Here is a 27,017-nt window from a genome sequence, read left to right as displayed (position 1 = left end):
TTGTGCACTTTATGCAGTCCTGGGTAGGTCTGTAGTCTAGTGTAGTTTTTTTCTGTGTTGTTTTTACATAGTTCAGTGTAGTTTTTGTACTGTTTCATGTAACACCATGGTCCTGAAAAACGTCGTCTCATTTTTACTATGTACTGTACCAGCAGTTATCATCGAAATGACAATAAAAAGTGACAACTCCTGGAAATCCGATCTCAAAGACAAGGCTTCAGTTAATTTTTCGTAAAACTACACTTTATTCATAATCGATTAATAGGTACTCAACTAAGCAGCCAGAGGAGTGGTCATATCTCATCACTCATATCAGCTGCCTTTGTCCCTTGACTCCAGAGGAGCCTGCACTTCCCTAGCCTAGGAGAGTTATTTCCCTCCTTGCTCAAGTCCCCTCAGTGACCCAGATCTATCACCCCACTAGGCAGAGAATCGCCATCCTCAGTAACATTAGAACCATAAGACCATATCATAGTAGAATTAGGCCATTTGGCCTATCAAGACTGCTCCTCCATTTCATCGTGCTGATTTATTATCCCTCTCAACCCCATTCCCTTGCCTTCTTCCTGTAACCTTTGACATCATCACTAATCAAGAATCTATCAACCTCTGCTTTAAATGTGCCCAATAACTTTACCTCCACAGCCGGCTGTGGCAATTAATTGCAGAAATTCACTACTTACTGGCTAAAGAAATTCCTCATCTCATTCTAAATGGACATCCCTCTGAGACTGTCTTCTGGTTCTTGACTCCCCCACTATAGGAAATATCCTTCCCATATCTACTCTATCCAGGCCTTCCAATACTTGATGTTTCAAAAAGATCCTCCCTCATTTTTCTAAGCTCCAGCGAGCACAGGCCCAGAGCCATCAAATGCAATTCATACATTAATCCTTTAATTCCCAGAATCATTCTCATGAACATCCTCTGGACACTCTCCAATACCAGCACATCTTTTCTTAGATAAAGCACCCAAAACTGTTCACAATGCTCCAAGTGCAGTCTGACCAATGCCTATAAAGCCTCAGTATTAGATTCTTATATTCTAATCCTGTCTACTCCCTTACAGGGAAAGTTGAGGAACAATTGATAGCATCAGTTAAGCATGTACAGGCCATGAGCCAGAGTTCATTGGGTTAAACACAGGTTCTGGCCAGTTTGTGTGGGATGTAGGGGAGCTGTAGATGAGTCTCTGAACGCTGTCATGCAGCACCTGGTATACACAACACCCTGCTATGGAATACTGGTCAGTGTCAGCAGAGCAGAGAGGGTGCCTCACTGTATGGGTAGTCCTCAAATAAACATGGGAAGACTGCAGGTGTATCCCTGCGAGCACACTCTGGAATGAACCTTGGCATCTTCTACCAGACAACCGGACAAGGAGGAATCCTGGAGGAAGACGAGCAACAACCTCACTCATTCCTGGTACAGTTACTGAGGACATCAAATGATCCGACCTTACGTGGAAATCTGGTGGTGAGGTCCTGGGACTTGTCACTCCTGGGACTGCACATCTCACACAACCTCTGACCATCAAGAAAGCTCACCAACACCTTTACTTTCCAAGGAGGCTCGAATTACTTTCTAAACTCGTGTCACTCTACAGAAGCGCAGTAGAGAGCATCCTAACAAGCTGCATCACCACGTGGTGTGGAAACTGCTCGACAACAGACAGGAAGGCTCCACAACGGGTAGCTAAAACTGCTCAACGCACCACCGACACCAGCTTACCCACATGAAGGGCATTCTACCATCAGCAAGGAGGCTACATAGCATCCATAACAGGACCAGCAGACTCAAAAACAGTTACTTTCCCTTAGCAGTAAGACTGAGTAACCTTCTATCCACTAACCCAATCCCCACCACCACCATTTTATCATTTCCCGTCAGTCACTCTATGTACAGACACTCCTGTGCCTAGTCACTTTATGGACATGCAATCGATGTATATAAGCCATCTTACATATTTATAGTTATTACGATTTTTTAATTATTATTTTACTCTTTATCTTATTTTGGTGTTTTTGTGTGGTGTATCAGATCTGGATTAACAATTTTTTTCAGTCTCCTCTACATTACTGTACAGAAAATGACATTAAACTATCTTGAACCCTGAAGAATATTTCATCATCACTTTAACTCTGCTTTGGGAAGCAGTCCAGAGCATCACCATCCCTTATTGCTTCAGGAATCTGATTACATTTTGATCAGACTACTATCCAATCCACTTGAGACCAAGGGTATTCTACCAAAGTGTTGGAGAGCCTAAGACAGACATAGAGAACCCCAATGCACACAGAGGCAGATGGTAGTGGGAAAGGAAAGGTTGCTTACAGTGCTGGGGATTCAAGGAGCAGAGGTAATTACACTGTTTGTGCTGTTGCCCTCTGATTTCTGCAGCTGGGAATCCCCACACTTCTCCTGGATTTTCCAAGCTGCACTGACAAACATTCCCAGAGATGGGGAACTTTGCTTTGGTAGCAGAGCCCTCCATATCTTGAGAAAGAGAACAGTCAACATTTTGGACCGAGACCTGAAACATCGACCGCACTCTTTTTCATAGATACTGCCTGGCCTGCTGAGCTCCTCCAGCATTGTGTGTGTTACTTGCATTTCCAGCATATACAGATTTTCTTTTTTGCCCAAATCTTGATCAGCAGCACCGTTGTGCCAAGCACAGGCCCTCTCTCCAGAGGCACCATCAGTCCCATCACTCCTCCCCCCTCAGAGGGTCAGGAGTCATGGTTGCTCCATCGGCACTTCAGGCTTGTCTCACTGCTCTGCTCCCCTGAATAACAGCCCATCCTGGCTCTGGGTTACCTTCAATTCTTCAGCCCCAGAACAAATCCTTCAGGCCCATCATGTCTACACTGACCATGATGAGAACCTTTACTAATCCCCTCTGCCCACACAAGGTGCCTCTCTGGAGGAGGAAAGGGAGAGCAATTTCAAGTTCCTGGGTGTCAACATCTCTTAGGATCTATCCCAATACATTGATGCAGCTACAAAGTAGGTACAACAGCAGCTATATTTCATGAGGAGTTTGAGGAGATTTGGTATGTCACCAAAGACACTCGCGAATTCCTACCAAAGTACTGTGGAAAGTATTCTAACAGCTGCATCACCGACTGGAATGGGGGGTAGGGGCTACTGCATAGAATCAAAGTAAGCTGCAGAGAGTTGTGAACTTAGTCAGCTCCATCATGGGCATCCAGGACATCTTCAAGGAGCGATGCCTCAAACAAAGGGCTCCATGATTCAGGACCCCCATCACCAGTACTACTTATGAACTTATGTACTACTTATTTAATTTAACTTCTAATATATATAGTACTAATTTAGCTTTTATTATTATATATTGCAATGCACTGCTGCTGCATAACAACAAATTTCACAATAGGTGCCAGTGATATTAAAGCTGACTCTGATATAAACACTTTGATAATAAATTGACTTTGAACTTACATTACAGGACATACCAGGCGCTGGGTTGTGCAAGTTGCCATTATAGTCTCCCCACTGCCATGTAAACACAGCTCTCAATAATCCTACAACACCTGATAGGTCAAACTCTCCCTGCTGTTATCTACTGCCCATCCCCTCTGTACAGCCCTTTCCTTTGTCTAACAGTTACAAGGTTCTTGCACACTGTGCGCAAACAGAAACATAGCTGAGAGAAGGACAGGACTGGCAGCTGAATATTCCAGAATACAGATGCTACAGGCATGACAGAGGTACAAGGAAACAAACAGGGGTTGTGGCCTCTTTGTTAATGGAAGGTATAACAGCATTAGAGATGACACCCTTGGGGGGTGAGGGGGATCGTCCAGTGAGGCCATATGAGTAGAATTTAGAAAAAAGGGGCGAGCCACTCAAGAGTGTATTATAGTTCTTCTTCCCACCCTCCTCCAATGGGGACTTGAGGAGCAAGAGTGTAGAGCAATTGCTCATGGCTCTAATAATATTAGTGGGAGATTTTAATTTTCTGGCCCTGATGGAGCCACCCTGATGGTTAAAGGCCTGTAGGGGGTGGAATTTGTGGAATACATCCAGGAAAATTTCCTTATCAATATGCAGAGGGCCCTACTCGACAGGATGCAGTATGGACCTCCTCAGGGAATGAGGCAGGACAAGTAACTAAAAGGGATAATTGGGGGGAATTAGACAGAGATCTAGCAAAGATCGATTGGGTGAGTCTCTCTGAAGGGAAATAAATAAATGTCAAGTGAGAGGCTTTAGGAGTATGATATCAGGAGCCCAAGAGCAGTATGCTCCTGTTAGGATGAAGAATAATCCTGACAATTTCAAGGAACCTTGCCTGACAAGAGATATTGTGGCTCTAGTCAAGAAAAAGGAAGCATATATTCAGTTTAAGAGGTTAGAATGAGCAAATCCACTGATGACTATAAAAAGACTGAGAAGGACTGCCACAGCGTGACACTCTTTCAGCTCAGGGCATTGGAATTCAGAGTTCATTCCCAATGCTGACTATAAGAAGTTTATAAGTCCTTCCCGTAAGCATGTGGGTTTCCTCTCATAGTCCAAAGATGTACCGGTTAGCAGTACTTGGTCATAGAACATAGAAGAAATCAGCACAGGAACAGGCCATTTCCTCCAATCTACACCATGTCCATATCTCTCCATCTTTCTTACATCCATAAGACATAGAAGCAGAATTAGGCCATTCAGTCTATCAAGTCTGCCCCGCCATTCCATCATGGCTGATTCCCCGACCCCACCCAACCCATACACCTTCTTGCCATATCCTTTGATGCCATGACCAATCAAGAGAATATCAACTTCCACATTAAATTTACGCATGGACTTGCCCTCCACTGTAGTCTGTGGCAGAGCAGTCCAAAGATTTACAACTCTCTGGCCAAAAATACTCCTCCTTACCTCTGTTCTAAAGGGTTACCCCTCAATTCTGAGGCTGTGCCCACTAGTTCCAGATACCCCCACCAAAGGAAACATCCATACCACATCCACCCTATCTAGTTCTTTCAACTTTCACTAAGTTTCAATGAGATCCCCCCTGCAATCTTCTAAGTTCCAGTGAGTACAGGCCCAAAGCTGCCAAATGCTCCTCACAGGTTAACTCCTTCATTCCTGGAATTATCCTCCGGAACCTCCTCTGGACTCTCTCCAAAGACAACACATCCTTTCTGAGATATTGTGCCCAAAACTGTTGACAATATTCCAAGTGTGGCCTGACTAGTGTCTTATAAAGGCTCAGCATTATCTCATTGCTTTTATATTCTATTCTCCTTGAAATAAATGCCAATATTGCATTTGCCTTCTTTACCACTGACTCAACCTGTAAATTAACCTTCTGGGAGTCTTGCATGAGGACTCCAAAGTCCCTCTGTACCTCTGATGTTTGAACCTTCTCCCCATTTAGATAATAGTCCACACTAACGTTCCTTTTACCAAAATACATTATCATACATTTCTCAACGCTGTACTCCATCTGTCACTTTTTTGCCCATTTTTCCAATTTGTCTAAGTCCTGCTGCAATCGCATTGTTTCCTCAGCACTACCTACCCCTCCACCTATCCTTGCATCACCCACAAACTTTGCCAGAAAGCCATCACTTCTATTATCTAAATCATTGACAAACAACGTGAAAAGCAGCAGTCCCAATACTGATCCCTAAGGAACACCACTAGTCACTGTCAGCCAACCAGAAAAGGCCCCTTTTATTCCCACTCACTGCCTCCTGCCTGTCAGCCATTCCACTATCCATGCCAATATCTTTCCAATAATGCCACAGAATAATGCCTCATGTGTGACACCTTATCAAACGCCTTCTGAAAATCCAAGTAAATGACATCCACTGCCTCGCCTTTGTCCACCCTGCTTGTTACTTCCTTGAAGAATTCTAACAGATTTGTCAGGCAAGTTTTCCCCTAACAGAAAACATGCTGACTTTGAATTATATTATCATTTGTCTCCAAGTGTCTCAACACCTCATTCTTAATAATAGACTTCAATATTTCCCCAAATACTGAGAATCAGAATCAGAATCCTTTATTATCGCCAAGTTAGGCTAACTGGCCCATAATTTCCTTTCTTTTGCCTTCCAACCTTCTTAAAGAGTGGAGTGACATTTCCAATCTTCCAGGACCATGCCAGAATCAAGTGATGCTGAAAGATCATGACCAATGCATCCGTTATCTCTTAAGCAATCTCTCTTAGGACTCTGGGACGTAGCCCATCTGGCCCAGGTGAATAATCCACCTTAAGACCTTTGAGATTGCCCAGCACTTTTTCTTTTGTAATAGCAATGGCACTCACTCCTGCTCTCCGACACTCATGGTCCTCTGGCACACTGCTAGTGCCTTCCACAGTGAAGACATATGCAAAGTACCCATTAAGTTCATCTGCCATTTCTTTGTTCCCCATTACTACCTCACCAGCATCATTTTCCAGTGGTCCAATATCAACTCTCACCTCTCTTTTACTCTTTATATAACTGAAAAAAATGTGGTATCCTGTTTTATATTATTGACTAGTCTGCCCCCACATTTCATCTTTTCCCTTCTTACAGCTTTTTTAGTTGCCTTTTTCTGGATTTTAAAAGATTCCCAGTCATTCATCTTCCCACTCACTTTTGCTACCTTATATGTTTATGCAGTCCTTTGTCAGCCATGGTTGATACCCCTGTCATTTGAGATCATCTTCCTTTGTGGGACACATCTAACCTGTGCCTTGTGAACTACACCAAGAAACTTCAGCCATCTCTGTTCTGCCATCATTCTCCTCCACCTGGGCAAACTCCTCTCTCATGCCTCTGTACTTTCCTTTCTTCCATTGCTATACTGATACATGTGATTTATGCTTCTCCCTCTCAAACTGCAGTATGAATTCAATCATGTTATGATCACTGCCTTCTAAGGGTTCCTTTACGTTAAACTCCCTAATAAGATCTGGGTTATTGCACAACACCCAATCTAAGATTTCCTTTCCCCGAGTAGGCTCAAGTACAAGCTGCTCTAAAGAGCCATCTTGTAAGCATTCACGCACCTATCCAATCATCTCTCATGTATTTGCCTCTACCAGCATACCAGGCAGTGTATTCCAAGCATCCACCACTCTCTGAGTATAAAACTTACCCCTCACATTCCCTTTGAACCTATTCCCTCTCACATTCAATGCACACCCTCTGGTATTAAACATTTCAAGCCTGGTAAACAGATACTCTCTGTCCACTCTATCTATAATCTTGTAAACCTCTATCAGATCTCCCCTCACCCTCTGCTGTTCCAGAGAAAACAGCACAAGTTTATCCAGCCTCGTGATAGCATATGCCCTCTGAACTAAGCAGCATCCAGGTAAACCTCTTCTGCACCCTCTCAAAATCCTCAACATCCTTCCTATAATGAGGTGACCAGAACTGTACACAATACTCCAGATGTAGCCTAATCAGAGTTTTATAAAGTTGTAACATAATCTCCTGACTTTGGAACTCATTGCCTTGACTAATAAAGGCAAGCAGTCCAATGAGCCTTCTTAACCACCTTATCAACCTATGTAGCCACTTTCAAGGAGCTATGAACTTGGATCGCAAGATCTCTCTGCTCAGCAACACTCTGAGGGTTCTTGCCCTTAACAGTGTATAGTCTCCTTGCATTTTCCCTACTGAGATTCAGTACCTCACACTTATCTGGGTTAAACTCCAGTCTATATCTGCAACTGATCTATATCATGATATATTATTTGCCAGTCTTCTGCACTATCCATCAACTCCATCAACCTTGGTATAATCCAAAAACTTACGAATCCACCCATCTATATTTTCATCTGGGTCATTTATATACAGAACAAACAGCAGAGGTCCGTGTACAGATCCTCGCCAAACTACACTAATTACAAATCTCCAGCTCAAAAAAGTGTCTTCAACCACCACCTTCTGTCTTCTAAGCTCAACCCAGTTCCAAATCCAAACAGCCAATTCATTATGGATCCTATGCAGCTTAATCTTGTGGATTAGCCTCCCATGAGGGACTTTGTCAAATGCATCACTAAAATCCATTAAGACAACATCTTCTGCCCTACCCTCATCAATCGCTCTCGTCACCTTATCAAAAATATCAATCAAGTTAGTAAGGCAAGATCTGCATTGCACAAAGCCATGCTGGCTCTCACTAATTAGACCATGGGTTTCCAAATGCTGAAATATATCGTATCCCTAAGAATCTTCTCCAGCAATTTCCCTGCAACTGACATGAGACTCATTGGTCTATAGTTCCCTGGAATTTCCCTTGTTCCTGTTTTAAATAGAGGAGCAACATTAGCCACTTACCAGTCCTCTGGGACCTCACCTGAGGCCAGAGGACACAAAGATACTGTTTGAGGGCTTAGCAATCTTGTCTTTTGCCTCCCTCAATAACCTGGGATAAATCCCATCAGGGGCTGGAGACTTAACTACCTTAATTCTCATTAGGAGGCTCAACACTTCCTCCCGCTTGACCTCTAAACACCCAAATGCATTTATACACTTAGCACAGATCTCCTGGTCCTCCTCATTCTTTCCCTTGGTAAATACTAAAGCAAAGAACTCATTAAGTACCTCACTCACATTCTCTGCATCCAAGCAAATGTTCCCCCCTTTATCCAGAGTGGTCCTACCCTCTCCCTAGTTATCCTTTTACTCTTGATGTCTGTAAAGAAAGCCTTGGGATTCACCTTAATCCTACTGACCAAGGACTTTTCATGGCCCCTCCTGGCTTTCCTAACTCCCTTCCTTAGTTATTTACTGGGTTATTTATACTCATGTGCTTCGTTTGATTCTGACTTCCAAATCTTTACATACTTTTGCTTTTTCTTCTTGACTAAATTTATCCCTTCTTTGGACATCCAAGGTACTCTTAGCTTCCATCTCCATCCTTCCTTCTAACAGGAACGTATCCTTCCTGTACTCTGTGCAATTGAGTTTTACACAACCTCCACAAGTCTGATGTGGACTTGCCAGAGAAAAGATGTTCCCAATGCCCTCATAATTTGCCCTACTGCAATTTAAATCTCTCACAAGGACTATGCCCATCTTTATCTATAGCTATTCTAAAAGTTAAGGAGTTATGGTCACTCTTGCCTAACTGTTCATCCACTGGATGGTCAGTCATCTGGTCAGACTCATTACCCAACACCAGGTCCAATACGGCCCTTCTCTCATGGGACCGCCCATGTAATGATTTAAGAAACCTTCCTGGATACCCTTAACAAATTCAGCCCCATCTAAACCCCTTACACCAAGGAGATCACAGTTCATATGAGAAAAGCTGAAATTCCACATGACAACAACCCTATTATTTTTACACATTTTGTTAATCTGATTACAAATCTGTTCCTCAATGTCCTAGTGGCGGTTAGGGGGTCTGTAATACAATCCCATCAGTGACTGCATTCTTCTTATTTCTGAATTCTACTTAAATGGAGTCAGTGTCCTGACCCCTCCACTATATCTCCCGAGTACAGCTGTGACATTGTCTCTGAATAATAGTCCAACTCCACCCCTTTTTTTTACCTCCTCCCCTATCTTTTCTAAAACTTAGGAAACGTGGTACAGTAATTGTCCATTCCTGCCCCTCTCTCAATCAAGTTTCAGTAATGGCTACAACACCATAGTTTCATGTACTGATCTGTGCTCTAAGGATCATCACCCTTACCCATAATACTCCCAGCATTAACATATACACACTTCAAACTATCCCACCCATCATACCTGTTTTTTCGATTTTGCTTTTCAATACTTTCCCTGACATTTACCTTCTGGTCCAATCCTTCACTTACTGACCTGGGGCACTGGTTCCCAGCCTACTGCAAATCTAGTTTAAACTCTCTCGAGTAGTATCAGTAAACCTTCCGGCCAAGATATTAATTCCCCTCTAGTTCAGGTGCAACCCGTCCTTCTTGTACAAGTCACCCCTTCCCCAGAAAAAGGTTCTAATCTTCCAAGAAGTTGAAACACTGTCCCTTGCGCCATCTCTGCAGCCACTCATTCGTCCTTGCTATCACCCCATTCCTACCTGACTGGGCCACTGCACAGGGAGTAATCTGGGGATTACACCCTTGGAGGTCCTTCTTTCCAGCCTCTTTCCCAACTCTATATACTCACTGCGTAGGGCCGCTTTCCCCCTTTGTAAATTGTCCCTTGATTGGGCTAGGGTTAAACCAGTGAGTTGCTGAGCGGTGAGCTCAAAGACCCAGAAGGATCTGTTCCACACTACAGCTGCAAGAAAAAGTTTGTGAATCCTTTGCAATTACCTAGTTTTCTGCATTAATTTTTCATAAAATGTGGTCTGATCGTCATCTTAGTCACAATAATAGACAAATGTAATCTGCCTAAACTAGTAACACACAAATATTTGTACTTTTCATGTCTTTATTAAACAGATTGTTTAATCATTCACAGTCCCGACTGGAGAAAGTATGTGAACCCTTGTATTTAATAACTGGTCCTTTAGCGGCATTAACCTCCATCAAATGTTTCCTGTAGCTGCTGATCAGCCTTGCACAACAAGGAGGAATTTTAGATCATTCCTCCATACAAAACTGTTTAAGTTTATCAATATTTCTGGGATACCTTACATGAGCAATCCTCTTCAGGTCATGCCACAGCATCTTACACATAAGACATTTTAGGCCAGTTGGTCCATCGAGTCTGCTCCACCATTTAATCATGACTGATCCTTCCCCCCTCCTCAACTCCATTCCACGTCTTCTCCCTGTAACTTTGATGCCATGGCCAATCAAAAACCCATCAATCTCCACCTTAAATACACCCAATTACCAGGCCTCCACAGCTGCCTGTAGTAACAATCTCCACAAATTCACCACCCTCCGGCTAAAGAAATTTCTCTGCATCTCTGTTTTAAATGGATGCCCCTCTATCCTGAGGCTGTGCCCTCTTACCCTAGCTTCCCCCACCAAGGGAATCATCCTTTCCACATCTACTCTGTCAACATTCACAGTTCAACATTCAAAAGGTTTCAATGAGATATTCACACACCCCCCAATTCCAGCGAGTACAGACCAAGAGCCATCAAATGTCCTCATATAACCCTTTCATTCCCAGAATCATCCTTGCAAACTCCTCTGAACCTTCTCTAATGTCAGTACATCTTTTCTTAGAGAAGCCCAAAACTGTTCACCATACTCAAGTTGAGGCCTCACCAGTGCCTTATAAAGCCTCAACATCACATTCCTGCTCTTGTATTCAAGACCTCTTGAAATGAATGCTAACATCGTATTTGCCTTCCTCACTACTGACTCAACCTGCAAGTTAACTTTTATTCCCACTCACTGCCTCCTACCAATCAACCAATGCTCTAACAATGTTAGTAACTTTCCTGTAATACCATAGGCTCTTAACCTGGTAAGCAGCCCCATGTGTGGCACCTTGTCAAAGGCCTTCTGAAAGTCCAAATATACAACATCCACTGCATCCCCTCTATCTATCCTACTTGTAATCTCAACGTCTTGACACAATTTTGAATTCATTGTTCCCTCTAAAATTGCAAGCTGCCCAGGCCCTTGAGGCAGCAAAGCAGCCCCAAACCTCCATGCTTCACAGATGGGATGAGGTTTTGGTGTTGGTGTACAGTGGCCTTTTTCCTCTAAACACAGCAGTGTGCTTTTCTGCCAAAAAGTTCAACTTTGTCTCATCTGTCCATAGAACATTATCCCAGCAGCATTATGGAACATCCAGGTGGTCTTTTGCAAACTTAAGACATGCAACATTTTTTTTGGAGAGCACTGGTTTCTTCTGTGGTGTCCTTCCATGAACACCGTTCTTGTTCAGTGCTTTTCTTATAGTGGACACAGAAGCAAGTTCTAGAGATTTCTGCATGTCTTTTGCTGTTACCCTTGGGTTGTTTTTCCACCTCCTTCAGCATTGCACTTTGTGCTCTTGGTGTGATCTTTGCAGGATGCCCACTCCTAGGGAGGGGAGCAACAATACTGAATTTTCTCCATTTATAAACAACTTCTCCTACTGTGGGCTGAAGAACACTCGGGTCTTTAGAAATGCTTTATGAGCCTTTTCCAGCTTCATGTATCTCTACAATTCTCCTTCTAGGGTCCTTTCAAAGATGTTTTGATCAAGGCATGGTGCACATAAACAGATCTTTCTTGATAAGAGCAGGCTTTGTCAGTAATCTGACTTTGTGTGTCTTTTTTTTAATAGGGCAGGGCAACTCGACAACCCACACCTCCAATCTCATCTCATTGATTGGAACACCTGATTCCAAATAGCTTTTGTAGAAGGCATTACCCCAAAGGTTCACATACTTTTTGAACCTAGACTGTGATTGTTTAAATGGTGACTCTCAGTTTTGATGAGGAGTACAATTGTTTATGTATTATTAGTTTAGGCAGATTGTGTTTGTCTATTACTGTGACGTGGATGAAGATCAGGCCACAACCTTATTATTTTTACAGAAAACCAGGTAATTACAAAGGGTTCACAAACTTTTTCTTGCAACTCTAAATAAATAAACTTGTGCCTTTTGAATTTATACTCCATCTTGTGAAAAATATTGCAAATTAATAATATATAAAGTTAGAGGTTAAGGTATGGATTTGGAGTAAACCTATGTAAATACCAACACCAGCATGTATTTACAATGTAAATAGCTTTATAAAAAGTGGAATGAAGTGTTTCCAGTGCAGTTCAGTGAAAGGGGTAATAGATAGGGGGAGCTACGTAGAATGATCGATCAGATTATCTGCTGGGGGGGGGGGGTGCAGAGGGGGAAGAAATGTTTAAGATACATGAAGATTTTGTTTGAATAGCTCTGCAGCACTTTCCAGTAGGGAGCTTTTGGAAAAGCAGTTTGCAGGGTGGGTAGCGTGTGCAATGATTTTCCCTGCACTCTTCTTTGTCCAGAAGAGAATTCGGAGAGATAGAATCTACCAGCATTTGGATAATACAATCTGATTAGGAGAGTCTGTGAAGCTTTGGGTGTGGGAAGTCATGTTTTACTCAGATTCTTTTGAAGAAGATACCAAAAATGTAGATGAGGACAAAGAAAATCCCAACATGGACAACTAGTCCAGAAGGTTAGATCCCTTCTGAGCCAGGGAGAGCTGGTAAGGTGGATTCCACATTGGTTCAGAGGTAGGAAGCTGAGGGGGGTGTTGAAGGCTGGTGACTAGCAGTGCGTTGAAGAAGTAAGTGTTAGGGCCCTTGTTATTCATTAAGTACACATGCAGATATGCAAAGTTTGATCAGTAAATTTGCAGGTGACATTAAATTAGAAGTTATTGTTGATGGTGAAAGTTATTGTAATTTACAAGGTGATCTTGAGCCATCACAGTTTTTCAAGAACTTTACCAAGGAAAGGCCTAGGACATTGTTTACATGGACATTAGCAAAGCCTTTGACAAAGTCCCGTATGAGGTGCTGGTCCAGAAGGTTCAGTCATTTGGTACTCAGGTTGAGGTAGTAAATTGAATTCAATGTCGGCTTTGTGGGAGAGGCAAAAGAAGGGTAATAAATGGTATCCTCTACAGAGCCTGTGACTAGTGGTGTGCTGCAAGGATCGGTACTGGATCTGTAGTTGTTCGTCATCTAGATCAAAGATTTGGATGATAATGTGATTAACTGATTCAGCAAATTTGCAGATGACATCAAGATCAGGGGGTGGAGTGATCAGTACAGAACACTACCAAAGCTTGCCGCAGGATCTGGACCAGCTGTAAAAATAAGCTGCAAATGCAGACATGTGAGGTGTTGCATCTTCAGAGGACAAACCAGCATCAGACTTGCAGAGTGTATGGAAGGGCGTTGAGGAGTGAGGCAGAACAGAGGGCTCTGGAAATCCATAATTCTTTGAAAGTGGCATCACAGATAGATAGGGTCATTAACAACCCTTTTGACACGTGACCTTCAGAAATCAGAGTACTGAGTACAGGAATTCAGATGTTATGTTGAAAGATGTGGTGAAACCAAATTTGGAGTATTGTATGCAGTTCTGGTCATCTACGTACCAGAAAGATATCAATAAGATTGAAACAATGCAGAGAAAATTTATAATGACATTGATGGTGTATGAGGACTTGAGTTATAGGGAAAGATTAAATAGGTTAGGACTTTATTCCCTGGAGCATCGGAGAATGAAGAATCGGAAAAGAGTTATACAAAATTACAAGGGGTATAGATAGGATAAATGCAAGCAGAGTGTTTCCACTGAGGTTGGGTGAGATTGGAAATAAGATGGTGGTATGTGCGAACGCAGCGGCTTCTAGGGAGCCAACCAAAGGTGCTTTTTCCCTTTTTACATTCCAAAGACAATTCTACTCCAAGAACATAAAACACTGCAGGGCTACTCCATCAGTGAGCTGCTCGTTGATTGGAGCAGCTAGACTGGTGTAGGCAGCAGAGCTGGCCAAGGTGTCAAACGGGTCAGCCAAGGTGTCAAGGGAGCCCATCAGGATATCGGAAGAGCTGACCTGGCTGCAGACCACGTTGCTGCCCACTACCCGGAAGCGTTGGAATCAGTGCCGTATAACCGTGGGAGATTGTCTCAGACATTTCACTTGCAATCGAAAAACTCTGTTGGACAGTGATGAGGTAAGTTGCCACAGGCCTGTTACCCTTGTCTGGTGGAGGGTCAGCATGAGAGCTGTGCAGCCACAGTTGTAGCAAGAACTGGGCCTCAAGCCTCAGGGTTGCCTGCTGGGGTAGACCAGGAGAGAGATGCAGAAACGTTACAGCATGGAACTGAGCCGGGGCCTGGCCACGCCCATTGGTGCTGCCCTCCTGTATTCAAGTGGTGGAATGGCGGGCTGGACTGCATGCATCCGTACACTGCTGGGAGACTGCACCATCGATCGCTGGACATTGTTGCTCAGGGTCTTGGACTATATATGTTTTTTTTCTTGAGTGAATATGCTATTTGCTCAATATTTTGAATTAAGTTACTTGCTATTTTTGAATGTTTGCTCTATTTTGAGTGTTTTGTAACTTAGTCCCAGAGGAATACTGACTCGTTCTACGTATGGTTTGAATAATTATTAAACTTGATTTGACTTAAGGTTAAGGGTGAAAGACGAAATATCTAGAGGGAACTTCTTCACTCAGAGGTTGGACAAGCATCCAGCGAAAGTACTGAATACAGGTTCAATTGCAACAATTAAGAGAAATTTGGACAGGTATATGGATGGGAAGGGTATGAAGGGAAATAATCCAGATGCAGGTTGATAGGACTAGGCAAAATTAAGTTTGGCACAGACTAGATGGGTTGAAGGGCCTGCTTCTGCAGTAGGGCTCTATGACTCTAGGTAAGTGGCCAAGGAGTGGTAAAAGGATTTCAATACCAATAAGTGCAAGATGATGCAGCTTGGAAAGTAGCGTACAACTCACACTATAAAGGGTAGGGCACGAGGGGGTGGAACAATTAGGAGTACAAGTACAAAAATGGGGCAAATTTTTAGGTTTCCTGGGGGGGGGGGAATAGTGGTGAATGTTGTGGTGAAGCATATTGCTGAATGGCAGTCTTTTCTGTTATTAGAGGTCTAAATAGACACACATGGTTATCATATTGATACTTATTTCTGCCATGTTTGTTTTGTACTTTATGGATAATTTTATGTTTTGTAAGCTATGATTTATATAATTCCAACACTGACTCAAGGGTTCGGGGAAAATTTTAAAAGGAATTCAATAAAATTTAAATCTTAAAAAAGGAGAAGGAGTACAAGTAGAAAGTCTGCTGCAAGCAATGTCACAGATGGACAGAGTAGAGAAAAAAGAGATTTAGCACTCTGGCCTTCATCAGTCAGGAGTTGAGACATTATTGTACAGATGTACAAGTCACTGGTGAGTATTGTGTACAGTTTTGGTCACCCTGATCTAGAAAATGACGCGGTTAAACTGGGAAGAGTTCAAAAGAAAGTTACTTGGATGTTGCCAGAACTAGAGGGCCTAAGTTACAGGGAGAAGTGGACAAGATAGGACAATAGAATCCTTTTCTTAAGGGAAAATCTTGCCCGACGAACCTGTTGGAATTCTTAAGAGACTACAAGTAGGATCAATAAAGGAGATGCAGTGGATGTTGTATATTTGGACTTTCAGAAGTCCTTTGACAAAATGCCACACATGAGGCTGCTTACCAAGTTATGAGCCCATGATATTATAGTTATTCTAAGTTATTATAGGAAAGTTACTGGCATGGTTAGTGTATTGGCTGATTGGTAGGAGGCAGCGAGGATCCTTTTCGGATTGGCTGCCAGTGACTGGTGGTGTTCAGCATGGGTCGAAGTTGGGACCACTTCTTTTTATACTGTATAGCAATGATTTAAATGATGGAATAGATGGCTTTATTGACAATTTTGCAGATGATACAAAGACTAGTGAAGAGGCAGGTGGTGTTGAGGAAAGAAGTAGGCTACAGAAGGACTTAAGACAAATTAGGAGAATGGGCACGAAAATGGCAAGTGAAATACAATGTTGGAAACTGCATATTCTTGCACTTTGATAGTAGAAGTAAATGTGCAGACTTCTTTCTAAACGGAGAGAAAATTCAAAAATCTGAGATGCAAAGGGACTTGGTAATGAATCATTGTGCAGATCACTCTGAAAGTTGTAGGTGAAGTCGATGGTGAGGAAGCCAAATGCAATGTTAGCGTTCATTTCAAGAGGTCTGGAATATAACAGCAGGGATGTAATAATGAGGCTTTATAAGGCACTGGGGAGCCCTCACTTCCAGCATTGTGAACAATTTTAGGCTCTTCATCTAAGAAAAGATATGCTGGCGTTGGAGAGAGTTCAGAGGTGGTTCACAAGGATGATTCTAGGAATGGAAGGGTTATCATACGTTGAGCATCTGATGGCTCTGGTCCTGTAATCGCTGGAATTTAGAAGGATGAGGGTGATCTCACTGAAACCTTTTGAATGTTGAAAGGCCTAGACAGAGCAGATGTGGAAAGGATGATTCCCATGGTGAGGGGAGTCTAGAACAAGAGGGCACAGCCTCAAGATACAGGGGTGTCCATTCAAAACAAATATGCAGAGAAATTTCTTTAGCCAATTGGTGGTGAATTTGTGGAATTTGTTACCACAGGCAGCTGTGGAAGCCAGGTCATTGGATGCATTTAAGATGGAAATTGATACATTCTCATTTGGCCACAGCATCAAAGAAGACAGAGGAAGGGGCAGTTGGCTCACAGATAAAAAAAGCTTGGAGACAGTGCAAGAGGGAGGATGGGCAGGTGATAGAGAAGGGATGCGCTCAGACCGACAGTTTGAGATGTGTCTATTTTAATGCAAGAAGTCTTGAACAAAGCGGATGAGCTTCGAGCGGGGATCAGTACTTGGAGCTATGATGTTGTGGGCATTACAGAGACTTTACAGATGGTTCAGGGGCAGGGATAGTTACTTAGAGTGCCAAGCTTTAGATGTTTCAGAAAGGACAGGGAGGGAAGCAAAAGAGGTGGAAGTGTGGCACTGCTGATCAGAGATAGTGTCACAGCTGCAGAAAAGGAGGAAGTCATGGAGGGATTGTCTACCAAGTCTCTGTGGCTGGAAGTTAGAAACAGAAAGCAGTCAATAACTCTGCTGGGTATTTTTTATAGACCTCCCAATAGTAACAGGGACATTGAAGAGCAGATAGGAAGACAGATTCTAGAAAGGAGTAATAATAAACATGGTGGGAGATTTTAATTTCCCAAATATTGTCATCTCCCGCAGGGGTGTCAAACTCATTTTAGGTCACGGGCCGGATTGAGCAAAATGCAGCTTCATGCGGGCCGGATCAGTCGGACGCGTGCGAACGCAGCTTTCGTTGCCTCCGTTTTTTCAGCCTGCTCTCATGTGTCTCAGTCTCTGCTATAACTACAAAGTGTTTCACTTTACAAATTCCGTTTCTTATGAAGAAGACTGCCGAATAAACACTAAAAACCCTGAAAACCTGGTACCTGAATAAACTCAGCATTAGCCATATCATACGCCATAGGCGCTTCGATTACTGGGGCCAGCTTTAATAGTAATTAGATATTATCTCGCGGGCCAAAGATAATTCCACCGCGGGCCGGATTTGGCCCGTGGGCCTTGAGTTTGACATATATGCCCTAGAGCAAAGGGTTTAGATGGAGTGGAGTTTGTTAGGTGTGTTCAGGAAGGTTTCCTGACACAGTATGTCAATAAGCCTACAAGAGGAGAGGCTGTACTTGATCTGGTATTGGGAAATGAACCTGGTCAGGTGTCAGATCTCTCAGTGGAGAGCATTTTGGAGATAATGATTTCAATTCCATCTCCTTTACCATAGCATTGGAGAGGGATAGGAACAGACAAGCTAAGAAAGTGTTTAATTGGAGTAAGGGGAAATATCAAGCTATCAGACAGGAACTTGGAAGCATAAATTGGGAACAGATGTTCTCAGGGAAATGCACGGAAGAAATGTGGAAAATGTTCAGGGGATCTTTGTGTGGCGCTCTGCATAGGTATGTTCCAACGAGACAGGGAAAGGATGTACAGGAACCATGGTGTACAAAGGCTGTTGAAAATCTAGTTAAGAAGAAAAGCTTACGAAAGGTTCAAAAGACCAGGTAGTGATGGAGATCTAGAAGATTATAAGGCTAGCAGGAAGGAGTTTAAGAATGAAATTAGGAGAGCCAGAAGGGGCCATGAGAAGGCCTTGTCCAGCAGGATTATGGAAAACCCCAAGGCATTCTACAAGTATGTGAAGAGCAAGAAGATGTGAGAGAATAGAACTAATTAAGTGTTATGATGGAAAAGTGTGTATGGAACCGGAGGAGATAGCAGAGATACTTAATGAATACTTTGCTTCAGTATTCACTACGGAAAAGGATCTTGGCGATTGTAGGGATGACTTACAGCGGACTGAAAAGCCTGAGCATATAGACATTAAGAAAGAGGATGTGCTGGAGCTTTTGAAAAGCATCAAGTTGGATAAGTCTCTGGGACCGAATGAAATGTACCCCAGGCTACTGTGGGGAGGCGAGGGAGGAGACTGCTGAGCCTCTGGCAATGATCTTTGCATCATCAACGGGGACAGGAGAGGTTCCAGAGGATTGGAGGGTTGCAGATGTTGTTCCCTTATTCAAGAAAGGGAGTAGAGATAGCCCAGGAAATTATAGACCACTGAATCTTACTTCAATGGTTGGTAAGTTGATGGAGAAGATCCTGAGAGGCAGGATTTATAAACATTTGGAGAGGCATAATATGATTAGGAATAGTCAGCATGGCTTTGTCAAAGGCAGGTCGTGCCTTACGAGAGTGATTGAATTTTTTGAGGATGTGACAATAATGAAGGAAGAGCAGAAGATGTAGTGTATATGGATTTCAGCAAAGCATTTGATAAGGTACCCCAGGCTTATTGAGAAAGTAAGGAGGCATGAGATCCAAGGGGACCTTGCTTTGTGGACTAGAATTTGCTTGCCCACAGAAGGCAAAGAGTGGTTGTAGACAGGTCGTATTCTGCATGGAGGTCAGTCACCAGTGGAGTTTCTCAGGGATCTGTTCTGGGACCCTTACTCTTCATGATTTTTATAAATGACCTGGATGATGAAGTGGAGTGATGGGTTAGTAAATTTGCTAATGACACAAAGATTGGGGGGGGGGGGGGTAAGGTTTTGGATAGTGTGGAGGGCTGTCAGAGGTTACAGTGGGACATTGATAGGATACAAAACTGGGCTGAGAAGTGGCAGATGGAGTTCAACTCAGATAAGTGTGAAGTGGTTCATTTTGGTAGGTCAAATATGATGGCAGAATATAGTATTAATGGTAAGACTCTTGGCAGTATGGAGGATCAGAGGGATCTTGGGGTCCAAGTCCATAGGACACTCAAAGCTGCTGCGCAGGTTGACTGTGGTTAAGAAGGCATACAGTGCATTGGCCTTCATCAACTGTGGGATTGAGTTTAAGAGCCAAGAGGTAATGTTGCAGCTATATAGGACCCTGGTCAGACCCCACTTGGAGTACTGTGCTCAGTTCTGGTCACCTCACTACAGGAAGGATGTGGAAGCCATAGAAAGGGTGCAGAGGAGATTTACAAGGATGTTGCCTGGATTGGGGAGCATGCCTTATGAGAATAGGTTGAGTAAACTTGGCCTTTTCTCCTTGGAGTGACAGAGGATGAGAGGTGACCTGATAGAGGTGTACAAGATGAGAGGCATTGATTGTGTGGATAGTCAGAGGCTTTTTCCCAGGGCTGAAATGGCTAACACGAGAGGACACAGTTTTAAGGTACTTGGAAGTAGGTACAGAGGAGATGTCAAGGTTAAGTTTTTCACGCAGAGAGTGGTGAGTGCATGGAATGGGCTGCCAGTAACGGTGGTGGAGTCAGATACTGTGGGCCATTGTGTGCCAAAGGGTCTGTATTGTGCTGTAGGCTATGTTTCTGTGTAATGAGGTGAAGGCCTGGGAGTGGGACTGAGGATGGGAAAAAAAAGGATCAGCAATGATTTAACAGTGGAGGAGACTCGATGGGTCAAGTGGTTAACTCTGCTCCAATGTATGGTCACTGTGTAACACCGGGGTACGGTACCGGTGGGGACGGGTCTGTCACTGTGTAACACCGGGGTACGGTACCGGTGGGGACGGGTCTGTCACTGTGCGACACCTGGGTACGGTAGCGGTGGGGACGGGTCTGTCACTGTGCGACACCGGGGTACGGTACCGGTGGGGACGGGTCTGTCACTGTGACACCGGGGTACGGTACCGGTGGGGACGGGTCTGACACTGTGTGACACCGGGATACGGTAGCGGTGGGGACGGGTCTGTCACTGTGTGACACCGGGGTATGGTAGCGGTGAGGACGGGTCTGTCACTGTGTAACACCTGGGTACAGTAGCGGTGGGGACGGGTCTGTCACTGTGTGACACCGGGGTACGGTACCGGTGGGGACGGGCCTGTCACTGTGTCACACCGGGGTACGGTAGCGGTGGGGACGGGCCTGTCACTGTGTGACACATGGGGTACGGTACCGGTGGGGACGGGCCTGTCACTGTGCGACACATGGGGTACGGTACCGGTGGGGACGGGCCTGTCACTGTGCGACACCGGGGTACGGTAGCGGTGGGGACGGGTCTGTCACTGTGCGACACCGGGGTACGGTAGCGGTGGGGACGGGTCTGTCACTGTGCGACACCGGGGTACGGTACCGGTGGGGACGGGTCTGTCACTGTGCGACACCGGGGTACGGTACCGGTGGGGACGGGTCTGACACTGTGCGACACCGGGGTACGGTACCGGTGGGGACGGGTCTGACACTGAGTGACACCGGGATACGGTAGCGGTGGGGACGGGTCTGTCACTGTGTGACACCGGGGTATGGTAGCGGTGAGGACGGGTCTGTCACTGTGTAACACCTGGGTACAGTAGCGGTGGGGACGGGTCTGTCACTGTGTGACACCGGGGTACGGTAGCGGTGGGAACGGGTCTGTCACTGTGCGACACCGGGGTACGGTAGCGGTGGGAACGGGCCTGTCACTGTGTGACACCGGGGTACGGTAGCGGTGGGGACGGGTCTGTCACTGTGTGACACCGGGGTACGGTACCGGTGGGGACGGGTCTGTCACTGTGTGACACCGGGGTACGGTACCGGTGGGGACGGGTGTGTCACTGTGTGACACCGGGGTACGGTACCGGTGGGGACGGGTCTGTCACTGTGACACCGGGGTACGGTAGCGGTGGGGACGGGTCTGTCACTGTGTGACACCGGGGTACGGTACCGGTGGGGACGGGTGTGTCACTGTGACACCGGGGTACGGTAGCGGTGGGGACGGGTCTGTCACTGTGACACCGGGGTACGGTAGCGGTGGGGATGGGTATGTCACTGTGCGACACCGGGGTACGGTAGCGGTGGGGACGGGCCTGTCACTGTGCGACACCGGGGTACGGTAGCGGTGGGGACGGGTCTGTCACTGTGCGACACCGGGGTACGGTACCGGTGGGGACGGGTCTGTCACTGTGACACCGGGGTACGGTACCGGTGGGGACGGGTCTGACACTGTGTGACACCGGGATACGGTAGCGGTGGGGACGGGTCTGTCACTGTGTGACACCGGGGTATGGTAGCGGTGAGGACGGGTCTGTCACTGTGTAACACCTGGGTACAGTAGCGGTGGGGACGGGTCTGTCACTGTGTGACACCGGGGTACGGTACCGGTGGGGACGGGCCTGTCACTGTGTGACACCGGGGTACGGTAGCGGTGGGGACGGGCCTGTCACTGTGTGACACATGGGGTACGGTACCGGTGGGGACGGGCCTGTCACTGTGCGACACATGGGGTACGGTACCGGTGGGGACGGGCCTGTCACTGTGCGACACCGGGGTACGGTAGCGGTGGGGACGGGTCTGTCACTGTGCGACACCGGGGTACGGTAGCGGTGGGGACGGGTCTGTCACTGTGCGACACCGGGGTACGGTACTGGTGGGGACGGGTCTGTCACTGTGCGACACCGGGGTACGGTACCGGTGGGGACGGGTCTGACACTGTGCGACACCGGGGTACGGTACCGGTGGGGACGGGTCTGACACTGAGTGACACCGGGATACAGTAGCGGTGGGGACGGGTCTGTCACTGTGTGACACCGGGGTATGGTAGCGGTGAGGACGGGTCTGTCACTGTGTAACACCTGGGTACAGTAGCGGTGGGGACGGGTCTGTCACTGTGTGACACCGGGGTACGGTACCGGTGGGGACGGGCCTGTCACTGTGTGACACCGGGGTACGGTAGCGGTGGGGACGGGCCTGTCACTGTGCGACACCGGGGTACGGTAGCAGTGGGAACGGGTCTGTCACTGTGCGACACCGGGGTACGGTAGCGGTGGGAACGGGCCTGTCACTGTGTGACACCGGGGTACGGTACCGGTGGGGACGGGTCTGTCACTGTGCGACACCGGGGTACGGTACCGGTGGGGACGGGTCTGTCACTGTGCGACACCGGGGTACGGTACCGGTGGGGACGGGTCTGTCACTGTGACACCGGGGTACGGTACCGGTGGGGACGGGTCTGTCACTGTGACACCGGGGTACGGTACCGGTGGGGACGGGTCTGTCACTGTGTGACACCGGGGTACGGTACCGGTAGGGACTGGTCTGTCACTGTGACACCAGGGTACGGTACCGGTGGGGACGGGTCTGTCACTGTGCGATACCGGGGTACGGTACCGGTAGGGACTGGTCTGTCACTGTGTGACACCGAGGTACGGTACCGGTAGGGACTGGTCTGTCACTGTGACACCGGGGTACGGTACCGGTGGGGACGGGTCTGTCACTGTGCGATACCGGGGTACGGTACCGGTAGGGACGGGTCTGTCACTGTGTGACACCGAGGTACGGTACCGGTGGGGACGGGTCTGTCACTGTGACACCGGGGTACGGTACCGGTGGGGACGGGTCTGTCACTGTGACACCGGGGTACGGTACCGGTGGGGACGGGTCTGTCACTGTGTGATACCGGGGTACGGTACCGGTGGGGACGGGCCTGTCACTGTGTGACACCGGGGTACGGTAGCGGTGGGGACGGGCCTGTCACTGTGTGACACATGGGGTACGGTACCGGTGGGGACGGGCCTGTCACTGTGCGACACATGGGGTACGGTACCGGTGGGGACGGGCCTGTCACTGTGCGACACCGGGGTACGGTAGCGGTGGGGACGGGTCTGTCACTGTGCGACACCGGGGTACGGTAGCGGTGGGGACGGGTCTGTCACTGTGCGACACCGGGGTACGGTACCGGTGGGGACGGGTCTGTCACTGTGCGACACCGGGGTACGGTACCGGTGGGGACGGGTCTGACACTGTGCGACACCGGGGTACGGTACCGGTGGGGACGGGTCTGACACTGTGTGACACCGGGATACAGTAGCGGTGGGGACGGGTCTGTCACTGTGTGACACCGGGGTATGGTAGCGGTGAGGACGGGTCTGTCACTGTGTAACACCTGGGTACGGTACCGGTGGGGACGGGTCTGTCACTGTGACACCGGGGTACGGTACCGGTGGGGACGGGTCTGTCACTGTGTGACACCGGGGTACGGTACCGGTAGGGACTGGTCTGTCACTGTGTGACACCGGGGTACGGTACCGGTAGGGACTGGTCTGTCACTGTGACACCAGGGTACGGTACCGGTGGGGACGGGTCTGTCACTGTGCGATACCGGGGTACGGTACCGGTAGGGACTGGTCTGTCACTGTGTGACACCGAGGTACGGTACCGGTAGGGACTGGTCTGTCACTGTGACACCGGGGTACGGTACCGGTGGGGACGGGTCTGTCACTGTGCGATACCGGGGTACGGTACCGGTAGGGACGGGTCTGTCACTGTGTGACACCGAGGTACGGTACCGGTGGGGACGGGTCTGTCACTGTGACACCGGGGTACGGTACCGGTGGGGACGGGTCTGTCACTGTGACACCGGGGTACGGTACCGGTGGGGACGGGTCTGTCACTGTGTGACACCGGGGTACGGTACCGGTAGGGACTGGTCTGTCACTGTGACACCAGGGTACGGTACCGGTGGGGACGGGTCTGTCACTGTGCGATACCGGGGTACGGTACCGGTAGGGACTGGTCTGTCACTGTGTCACCGAGGTACGCCGAGGTACGGTACCGGTAGGGACTGGTCTGTCACTGTGACACCGGGGTACGGTACCGGTGGGGACGGGTCTGTCACTGTGCGATACCGGGGTACGGTACCGGTAGGGACGGGTCTGTCACTGTGTGACACCGAGGTACGGTACCGGTGGGGACGGGTCTGTCACTGTGACACCGGGGTACGGTACCGGTGGGGACGGGTCTGTCACTGTGACACCGGGGTACGGTACCGGTGGGGACGGGTCTGTCACTGTGTGACACCGAGGTACGGTACCGGTAGGGACTGGTCTGTCACTGTGACACCAGGGTACGGTACCGGTGGGGACGGGTCTGTCACTGTGCGATACCGGGGTACGGTACCGGTAGGGACTGGTCTGTCACTGTGTCACCGAGGTACGCCGAGGTACGGTACCGGTAGGGACTGGTCTGTCACTGTGACACCGGGGTACGGTACCGGTGGGGACGGGTCTGTCACTGTGTGACACCGGGGTACGGTACCGGTAGGGACTGGTCTGTCACTGTGACACCAGGGTACGGTACCGGTGGGGACGGGTCTGTCACTGTGCGATACCGGGGTACGGTACCGGTAGGGACTGGTCTGTCACTGTGTGACACCGAGGTACGGTACCGGTAGGGACTGGTCTGTCACTGTGACACCGGGGTACGGTACCGGTGGGGACGGGTCTGTCACTGTGCGATACCGGGGTACGGTACCGGTAGGGACGGGTCTGTCACTGTGTGACACCGAGGTACGGTACCGGTGGGGACGGGTCTGTCACTGTGACACCGGGGTACGGTACCGGTGGGGACGGGTCTGTCACTGTGACACCGGGGTACGGTACCGGTGGGGACGGGTCTGTCACTGTGACACCGGGGTACGGTACCGGTGGGGACGGGTCTGTCACTGTGTGATACCGGGGTACGGTAGCGGTGGGGACGGGTCTGTCACTGTGACACCGGGGTACGGTACCGGTGGGGACTGGTCTGTCACTGTGTGATACCGGGGTACGGTACCGGTGGGGACGGGTCTGTCACTGTGACACCGGGGTACGGTACCGGTGGGGACGGGTCTGTCACTGTGTGACACCGGGGTACGGTAGCGGTGGGGACGGGTCTGTCACTGTGTGACACCGGGGTACGGTACCGGTAGGGACGGGTCTGTCACTGTGTGACACCGGGGTACGGTACCGGTAGGGACGGGTCTGTCACTGTGTGACACCGGGGTACGGTACCGGTGGGGACGGGTCTGTCACTGTGTGACACCGGGGTACGGTAGCGGTGGGGACGGGTCTGTCACTGTGTGACACCGGGGTACGGTACCGGTAGGGACGGGTCTGTCACTGTGTGACACATGGGGTACGGTACCGGTGGGGACGGGTCTGTCACTGTGTGACACCGGGGTACGGTAGCGGTGGGGACGGGTCTGTCACTGTGTGACCCCGGGGTACGGTACCGGTGGGGACGGGTCTGTCACTGTGTGACACCGGGGTACGGTAGCGGTGGGGACGGGTCTGTCACTGTGTGACACCGGGGTACGGTACCGGTAGGGACGGGTCTGTCACTGTATTACACAGAGCTGTCCTCACGTACCCCAGGCCCCGCATCTGCACCATCCCTGCTTATGGTAACTCCTTTGTCCCAGGACACCCTCTCTTTCCCCATCTCCTCTTCCGGGAATACTCGCTGACGCCGGGGGTTCCTCCTTCTTGGATCCCCGTCCCTCGACCAAACCACCATACCCCGACTTTACCCTCGGGCACCCACTACACTGATGCCTACCTCGACTCTCCACCCCCCACCCCCCCCGGTGTCTCCTAGCACTCGGCCCCGTGTCCTCCTCTCCACCGAGCCGCCTACCCACCGGTGCCGAAGAGCAGGCCGAAGCCGAGGAGCGTTGGCCGCCGTTCTGCCGCCATGTCTTGTTCGCCGCTGTGTTACAGGCAGGCTGCGGTGCATATTGTGTCAGCCGGGTACGGTACCGCGGCCCCGGGCTCGTCCCGCTCCATTGCAGCGCTCGGCGCTCCCCCGGCCCTGCTCCCTCACACTCCAATCCCGCTACCCCCGCTCTCCCGCAGCAGCGACGCCGCGCCTGCGTACAACCGGCACACATCACCAAAGGCGCCTGCGTACTACTGCTCGCAGCCGACAGGCGGTACATTCCGCCGAATGCGCCTGCGTAGTACCGCTCGCAGCCGACAGGCGGTACATTCCGCCGAATGCGCCTGCGTAGTACCGCTCGCAGCCGACAGGCGGCACATTCCGCCGAATGCGCGCTTTCATGCTGCCGGCTGCGTGATGTAACCTGTCACCTGATCGTCAGCCGACGTTTGCTGCGATGTACTAAAGCCAAATAGCAGGTCGCAATCTTTTTTATAGGCACTTTAAATGGCCTTGAACTCGACTGCCAGGACCAGCATTTATCGCGTCTCCCCAACAGCCCTCCGAAAGGG

At 48.3% G+C, this 27,017-nt stretch overlaps 1 protein-coding gene across 2 annotated transcripts in view; it reads right to left on the bottom strand.

Moving 5' to 3' along the window:
* Positions 1-26,665, bottom strand: part of lrp3 (low density lipoprotein receptor-related protein 3) — an 84,441-nt gene extending 57,776 nt beyond the window's left edge. For both annotated transcript variants that reach the window (XM_073070515.1, XM_073070516.1), the window contains exon 1: positions 26,429-26,665. In XM_073070515.1, the coding sequence (XP_072926616.1) occupies positions 26,429-26,483 (55 nt within the window). In that variant the 5' untranslated portion in view covers positions 26,484-26,665. The remainder of the gene's footprint in view (positions 1-26,428) is intronic.
* Between the last annotated feature and the right edge of the window lie 352 nt (positions 26,666-27,017).

Source organism: Hemitrygon akajei, chromosome 17 (assembly GCF_048418815.1).
Source record: "Hemitrygon akajei chromosome 17, sHemAka1.3, whole genome shotgun sequence".
NCBI classification, from domain to species: Eukaryota; Metazoa; Chordata; class Chondrichthyes; order Myliobatiformes; family Dasyatidae; genus Hemitrygon; species Hemitrygon akajei.
This window is presented reverse-complemented; position numbering and strand designations above follow the sequence as displayed.